At 40.2% G+C, this 8,547-nt stretch overlaps 1 protein-coding gene across 1 annotated transcript in view; it reads right to left on the bottom strand.

The window, feature by feature from the left end:
- Positions 1-2,569: 2,569 nt before the first annotated feature.
- Positions 2,570-8,547, bottom strand: part of PKHD1 (PKHD1 ciliary IPT domain containing fibrocystin/polyductin) — a 254,208-nt gene continuing 248,230 nt past the window's right edge. Inside the window, 5 exon segments of the mRNA XM_040550788.1 lie at positions 2,570-3,238; positions 3,241-3,367; positions 3,369-3,427; positions 3,430-3,529; positions 7,489-7,631. Coding sequence (XP_040406722.1) covers positions 3,132-3,238; positions 3,241-3,367; positions 3,369-3,427; positions 3,430-3,529; positions 7,489-7,631 — 536 coding nt within the window. The 3' untranslated portion in view covers positions 2,570-3,131.

The raw sequence follows: 8,547 nt of genomic DNA, 5'->3' as shown, positions 1-8,547 counted from the left end.
CATTTCATCCAGGTGCTGTTGCTATCAGTCTAAAAACAGTAAGTGAAGTCTAAATTATTTTAGAAAAGATGTAACCTCACTTTAACCACGTTCTTCAACCACTAGATGGTTATAAACATCATCTTTATCTTTAATCACCACAATTTCTTTCCATACACAACACAAGAGCCCTTCAATTTCTACTTATTCAGGGCTCACTTCATGTTTGTACTGAATTCTCATCATGTTTTCTTCACTTTCTCCCCACTTCATTCCCATGCTCCACCACCCCCTCAATTAATGCACAGCAGTGTGGGAAATCAAGATCAACAATGCTGCAGTTAAAGATTTTTTTAGCCCTGCTTTATTTCATTAGAGGTCTAGACATGCAAGACATTACTTATTCTGTAATAAAGTATGGATAAATGCTAGGATTATGAATTAAAGGATTAATTAAAGCCCTTAACTGTTTCCAATATGTCTGATTTTTTTTTTGCCAAAAAGAAGCTCTATTGCATATTTTGCATATCATTTACATTCAGTATTATTGCATGTAATTTGCATAAAGCCTGACACTTCTAATTATATATTATTTGCTTTCACACTTCTTGGATGTGATAGAGTAACTTACCAGAACTAGAACTACTTAAGGAGAGTGGAGTTTAGGGGCTGGGGGAGTCTTATTTCTGCAGAGAGGAAAGGATCTCCTACCATATGAAAGTAAATCTGGGTATCAGCTGTGAAGGAAATGAAGGGTCTCTAAATCATTTCAACAAGCCTGGACAATCTCTTCAAGATACACCCTCTAATACTTATAAACTCAATATAGCGCAGGGTCCAATGCTGGTGAATCTACTTGTGATGACCTGACATGGACTACACTGCATTAGTAGAGCAGCTTTCTTCCAGTGGAGACATCAGGGAGAGGCCATAATCATTTATGGATCTAGAAGATCCCAAAATGTGAATAAAGTGAGAGTTGTCTCTCTGAATCTAGATGGAACTGAAGCAAAAGCTGGCAGACAAATCAGCTCTTCCTTTCAGTTCAGTTAGTTCAATTATTTCTTCTTGATCAGAACCAAACAGCAACAGAGGTTACTCTCCCAGAAACAGAGGCACTCTCCATCCTTTCATCTAAGGCCTTCTTGAACCATCACATTGTGAAGGAAGAACAAGAGGGAAGGCATTATATATTCTTTTATGGCTAACTTCAGACCTGCATCCACTAGAGCTTGCAGGATGAGGTTGATCTAACCAACGTGTGTGTCATTTATGCCTTTATCTGAACTCCATCATAAACTGGAGGTTCTCTGGGGGCCAAAATCATCTCATTCTAAAGCAGGAATATAAATTAAATCAAAAGACCTCATGTAATTGAGCCACAGAATATCAAATGAACCTATACTGACCGTTTCTTATATGCAGGCACCTACAAGAAATGACTGTAGGCTATTGCAATCAGTGATATTTCATGGGGAACAGCCGACAACCAGATCCTACTTCTTGGCAACACAGCTAATATGTAGTCTTTCCAGATACAGAGGCAGAAGAGGAGACATCATTTTAGCAGGATTTTAAATCCTGTGCTTCTCATACAGGATTCACTTACATTAGCTGGAAGTGTGGATGGGATCATACAAGTGCATTGGTCATTCTGGCTGTACTTGCACTAATGGACTAAAGATGATGAGAATCAGGGATAAAACACTATTCTTTCATTATCCAGCCTGATCCAACTGGCTCTTACCCACAAAAGCTCAGACAGAGCACAGTTTGGGAATTTGTATAGGTGAAGAGCATCCTCAATGAGTATAAATGAAGCTATTTCATAGCAGGGTCAGATTAACCATAGCAGGGTCAGATAACAGAAGCCAGACTGTTGTCTATATCACCATAGATTTAATCTGTTTTCTCGTTAAATTTCTGCACACTGTTCACAACATAAGCAACAGGCTTATCTACAGCGTCACTCTTCAGCTCAGGCCCAGGGTGCATGTACATACTTTACAACTTTGGCAGCCAATGGCACTTTGTGCAATGGCCAGGATGATAATGCTACACACATTGGGCTCTCTTAGGGCTTACAGTCTAGAATGAGACATTTCTGCCTACAGAACTGAGCAGCTCACCAACCAGCACTGGCATCTTAGCTCCTTCAACTTGAAGCCTGGTTTGTTTTCAAATCAAGGTTTCTCGCCTTCTCTTCCACAGCTGCTCTGGCCAGAAACTTAATCTTCCTACATCAGTATTTTCCTGCAGAGGAGTATAAAATTTATCTTGTGCCACTGGGGCACCTTGTAACCAAGAAGTGTATGGTACAGAGAGGGTATAATACAGTTATTCATCTTCCAGCTCAGTTAAGCAAAGCAGGGAGGAATCCTCCGAGCAGCTGAAGTACACCAGTATTGTTATTATCACTCATAAACAGTAGTGTTCATAACAAGCTGGTGATTTAAAGGTATTAGAAAACAATGATATGGTGGAAGTCTAACTCAGCAAAACACTTTAATTTCGAAACAAAACAAAACAAAAATTCTTAAGCACAGATTTAACTAGGGAAGCTGGAAGCACTTGCTCGTGAAAATGGAAGTTGATACATGTTTATTTGGTTTTGCTCAGGAAAAGAAAGGTTTACACACATACTGAAGATCTTGGAAAGGGAAGATCAGAAGAAATGGGGAATTCTTATACATATATGTATGCATGTATACGTACATGCACACACATACAATCAGCATTGCTCTAGCCTCTAAGACAACACTGATGTTAGCATATTAAATAGCATCAGGGTGCAGGTACAGAAATTCCAATATCTGCAGTTGAATTGCTAGGCTAATTAATCCCTGAAAGCTTTTGGCCAGACCCAGCTAGCACTCCTCCCAGCAAGTCTTAGAGAGAGTTAATAGAGGTATCAGAAGCCAAGGACTGTTCTCAACAGGTTGCGTCGTCACACCTGCTTGTTTTGGAAGCTAAGACAGTTTAGTAGCATAGACGTGGCCAAGTCTCCCTGTTGCCTCAGAGCCAGGTCGCAAGTTTACTTGTACATGCACAGCACAACAGTTTGTTTCCCTGATCGAATATGGGTGTTTATCTGACCATGGAGACAAGAAACTCAACTTCGCATTGACTGGAAGCCAGGCAAAGCTTGCTTTTCAGTAGTCCACCATTTGACATGACTTCTATTATACTTCTGCTGCTGCTTCCATGACAATCTGCTCCCTGACATCATTCTGAGGTTTGGGCATCGTATCCAACCCTCTCTTTCCTCATCGTAACCACCTGAAGGCTGGGGCACATCTTTCTGGGCAGGGCACACCTAGACCGTTGGCTGCTGAAGTTCCTGAGAGTCACCAAGAGATGTTCCTCTACATTGCTGTTGGTGACCTGTCACTTTTCCTGGCTGCAGAAAAGATGTCTCTGTTACTTGTCTTACGCTGGAGTGTGTTCATCTTCTCACTGTCTTATCTTCATAGGGCTGCAGGCTCATCTCCTTCAGTTGTACGGTAGCATGTCCTACTGCTCTGGTTTCTTCATTTCTGTAAAAGCAAAACTTGTTTGAGTTTTACAATAATTTTATGACCCTAGTTTCACGTTCCTTACCCCTCCATTCCTTTACTGCATGTTAAAGACATTAATGAAAAAGTAGTTATTTTATGGAAAATTATTTAACTGGCCACAGATTTAATTTTGGCAAAAATAGTTTGAAAACCAATAACCATAAGCTGCTTCCACCAAAAAATACAGCAAACAAAACAGCTGCTTTGTTCTTATTGATACACAGATAGCTTCCATGGCATTTGCTGATGTTTATCAAATGTTCCAATAAATGATTAATAATAAAGTGTATAGAATACAGCTGATTAATAAGCTATGTATTGCTAACACTGAAAATCATTTTAATACTGCACATCTATAAAACATATCAACCCTCTACAAATAAAGCTATAATAAAAGAGAACTTTTAATTTCCAACATTTCAATCCTACTCAGGGCAGAGCCTGTAATCTGCAATGTTGTTTAAAAATTATGTTGAAAAAATCATTCGATCGTTGTTGAAAAAGCAAAATATATACTATACATATTTCATGTGTAAATACAAAATGCTTACATCCAATAATCTAATAAATGGAAATCCATTGGAAAGTTCTTGGTAAATTTTCAGTAGTCACATATTTCTGCAAATAACAGTTTTTCTTCTTATTATTGCCCTAATATTGGGTCATTGGCTCCTTTAAAGTACAAGTTGCATACATCACTAGCTTCTACTTCCTTCTTTGTACATATAAACAGGATGTTGATCATCTACACCAAGCTTTTCACTATTTTGTGGTATGTATTCCCACCCTCTTCATCTTCAAAGGTGACATTTTCAACTCTGAAAATAGGACTCATCAAACAAGTTTGAGTTATTGGAGGAGGCTAAAAGTTTTCTGGACATGAGCAGTTTCAAAGATGAAGTATTGACTTGGGATTTGTAGGACAAGAGTAATGGGAAATAATTCTTAGAGATTAGGATGTGTTGCAGTACCAGGCACTACAACTAAAATGGATGATATTCTGTGTTCCACCAGTAACGTGAAACTTGAAATCAAAATTAATTCAAATGAAATTTGTACACAGTAGAAAGAATGACAAACTGGTAGACAGGAAGGAGGAGATGGTCTGAGCAACCTAGGAATGAGGGATGAGGACCCTTTTGGTGAGTGGGAGACCCTCTTCAGGTAAACAACAATGATTCTGGGCAGTGGTGGGAAAGGAGTTTGGGATAAAGGTCACTTAAGTACAGTAACCAAAAGGATTCATGAGATCTTTTGGTGGTAGAGGAGGAGTGAATGGTGTTCAGGAACTAATTTTATTTTGCAATAACACAAACCAGACATCAAAATCAAGTCTGAATAAAGTACAGGGTACACCCAGAGAGTAGTCGTGTCCTGGAACAAGCTCCCCAGGGCAGTGATCATGGCACCAAAACTGCCAGAGTTCAAGAAGAGTTTGGGCAATGCTTTGAGACATAGGGTCTGATTTTGGGTGGACCTGTGTGGAGCCAGGAGTTGAACACAATGGTCCTTGTGGGTCCCTTCACACTCAGGATATTCTGTGCTTCTATAATTCTATACAAAAAAAAAAAAAAAAAAAGAGTCAGAAGAAGAATTTCAAATTGCCAGGACTAGTTAGATTCAAAGAAGGGCTTCAATTTGAACCTAATGATCATGTATTTTCACCGAGAGAAAAATAAAAACAAAACCAAGAAGTCATACTAAAGTGATACTCAGTATAAGAAACGAATCACAGAATCATGGAATCAGAGTATCATAGAATCTCAGAATGGTTTGCATCGTAAGGGAACATAAAGATCATCCAGTCTACCCTACCTGCCATGGCAGGACATCTTTCACTAGATCAGGGTGCCCAAAGCCCCATCCAACTTGACTTTGATCACTTCCAGCAATGGGGCATAGATTAGGCCTCAAAACTGGAAAAATAAGCTATGAATGCAAACTAGTGTAGGATACAACTTTCCTATGATGAAAGTGAAAAACCACCAGAATAAAGTACAAAAAGAAGCAATATGCCCTTCCACCTCCAGATGCCTTCCTGTTAGCCATGCATTAGTCAATCAAAAGTTATTTAATTCAAGACCAAGATCATAATGTGAAGCTGAAGAGATTTTTTTGTTACACCCCAGTCAGACAGAGTAATACCTTGATCCCTTCCCCCCTGAGTGCCACATATCTATGCATACAGCTTTCTTCCTCATCTCCATCCTCAGCTACTTCTGAGACAACAAACAGGACCCTACCTCCATTGGTCTTTGCATTGTATAAGCAACTACCAAGAAACCCTGCTTGCAATACTTACTGTGGTGATCAATATTAAGATTCCAAAAACTTAATTGTACTAGAATGTGGGATTTCTTATGGGGGAACAACTGTAAAGCAGAAATGAAACAAAAAGACTTCAGCTTTGATTTCCTCTCTCTCGTCCAAAACCAACAGCACTTTAAATAAGGGGAAATCAACATTAGACGTTTCCAAGTCATATGTATTAAATTCACTTAAGATTTGTAGCCTTGTTTAGATTTGAACATATCGGGGAATCTTTTTGTCTTGCAACTATTCCTAAAAGATTTTAAGTGGCTGGATTGCCTTTTTCTGACAAAAAATAAATAAATCTTTCCATGAATTATTTACACGATGGCTCCAATCACTGCTGTACCTGTCAGCCTCTCCAGCCAAAATGAAAGTTCACTATGTAAAGGTGCCAAAGGGAGAATGGCAGCCTCCCACTGCGAGTTTATAGACAGAACTAAGTCAGCACGCATTATGTGTCAGAGCTGACATCAGACAGAATCAGATCCTTTGATCTCAGACCTCCACAGGAAGCTTAGATCTCAGACAAATTAGATAAAAATGAATTTATAGCAGATACGTGTCCTAAGGCACACAGCTGAATGCTGAGTTTTGGAGGAGTACAGCAAATATCAAAACACATAAACTGCAGAATTTCTCTCTCCTTCTCTCTCCTCCCTCTGCTTTTGTGATGGATGCTAATTAAAAGGAGATAAAACTCCAGCTCGCCTCTTCCTGCCTCTTATGTAATCCATAGACTTCAGGAAGGAGGATAAAAATGAAATTCCCAATACAGAGTAAATGGGTGGTTCAGCAGGGTTATCTGAACTCTCTTAGATCTGTGCAGTTGGCAGGTGAGACCAGAAAAAGCCACGACAGAATAACCACTCCAAGAACGTTCCACGCTTGCAGAGAGGGAAGCCAGTGCTTTATGCTGCCAGCCACATGCCCCTGAGCCTGTCTGTTTTTCGGTGACCTCAGAAGTTGTGTTTGATCAGCAGAGGATGAAAAGACAAGTCTTGAGGAGGTGGGTGGAAGATGGGTTTTTGCATCAGTGATGTTAGGAAACAAAGGGGGACAAAAAATGGGGGCCATGGAGCCGCTTTAGGATGCTAGCTTGGACTCACTGCTGGGAAAGCATGGCATGAAGGTCCATGAGAAGGAACTACAAGAGGTGGAGGTTACTGAGAAGTGTACAAAGGAGTCCTGCATGTTTTTTCCAGCACAGCAGCATACTCCAGTACAGTCCTCCCCATCTTGCAAGCTTGTCTGGAGCTTTTTGAGCTCCACATAGTGGCTATCTCTGTTATCACTTTAGCTCCTGGACCCCTGGCAGGGGGAGACCTTGTTGCTGCATGTGTAGTGGGCAGCAGAAATGCCAGTCCCCGTCCAAGAGCACTGGATGAAATCATGGACTCATTGAGCTCAAGGGGGGTTATGCTGCTGCCCTCAGTGGAGCTAGGATTTCACACAATATGTCTGCAAAGAGATAAAATGACAAGTAGACTAACACCAGGGAGAACGAAGAGGAGGTAACAAAGTAATAGCCCTTCGGAGAAGAGCCATGTCACTGACCCAATACAAACCTTTAGTTTGAAGAGAATTAAACCAACCCTTTTGATGTCCAACTCTTTAAAAATCTGAGTTATTCTCAAACTACAGTCTCACCTCTTGCTACAGGCACACCCCTTTCATTCTCTCCTGGATTGTGGCAAGGCTGGATGCGAGGTGCATGAGGCTGTGCTTGCTTCTGGGGTGCCTTGGTACTGGCTTGTGGTATATCAGCCTGTTTAGTCCTCATTTCTGTAATGAAGCATATCAGTCACATCACTACCAATGCATCCTCAGCTCAACAGCAATTATTAATTCAAGCAACAATTAATTGCTGGTGAATTAGCAAGATAATCTAGAAGTATTTTTTCTGCCCCAAAGCAGAGAGAGTTGTTTTATGATCATGTCTTATGTTTTGCTATTTGGGAACCTACCTGTTCAGGTAAAATCTTTCCTTGTGCTGTCACCATATTCAATAATATAAGAAATTCAGACCTCAGTGCAACTGGTGTTCATGATGTAATTTAGCAGAAAGACTCTTTAGCTTGGATTTTCAAAGTTATTTGGAAGCAAAAATCTGGTGAAATTAGCAAGGAGGTTTGGAAACCAATGGGAAATAGGTGTCTAAAATGATGTATTATCTGAGAGCTTCGTTGGCTCCTCAACTGTGTCTTCCCTGTACACTTGGCTAGGTCACAACTTCAGTTAGCACATCTGGAAGGCCAAATTATCGGTAATTTTCAACATATCCAGAAATTTAAGATGACTGGGAATCAAGCCATTGAACATTTGCAGTCATGTGCATTTGTCTTCAGTTCTTCCCTTTATGCCTTTTGTATTGGGAAAGCCTCTTATATTTGTTTTAATGTCAATGCTAGAACCCAGCAATCTTAAAGCAAATTAATAGATTTGCTTAGGGGAAGATCTCCAGAGAAGCTGCAGCCCTTCCATTACCACTTTGACACATGTGATGCTGATAATGTGGTGTGGGATGTGAGCATGGCTCTGCCACTGCCCCTATGGCATTCACAGTACAGGTGTCTCTGATCCTGGGTAAGCACCATGGCTTTGCATTAACATCACTGTGGCAATGTTTTGTTATGTCACCCTTTATCAGGAAAATGCAGCAGCTTTTCTTTGTTTCTCAGTTCTCTATCTCCACTATAGA

This window comes from Cygnus olor, chromosome 3 (assembly GCF_009769625.2).
Source record: "Cygnus olor isolate bCygOlo1 chromosome 3, bCygOlo1.pri.v2, whole genome shotgun sequence".
Lineage (NCBI taxonomy): Eukaryota > Metazoa > Chordata > Aves > Anseriformes > Anatidae > Cygnus > Cygnus olor.
Note: the sequence above shows the minus strand (reverse complement) of the source record. Positions and strands in the feature narration are given on the sequence as shown.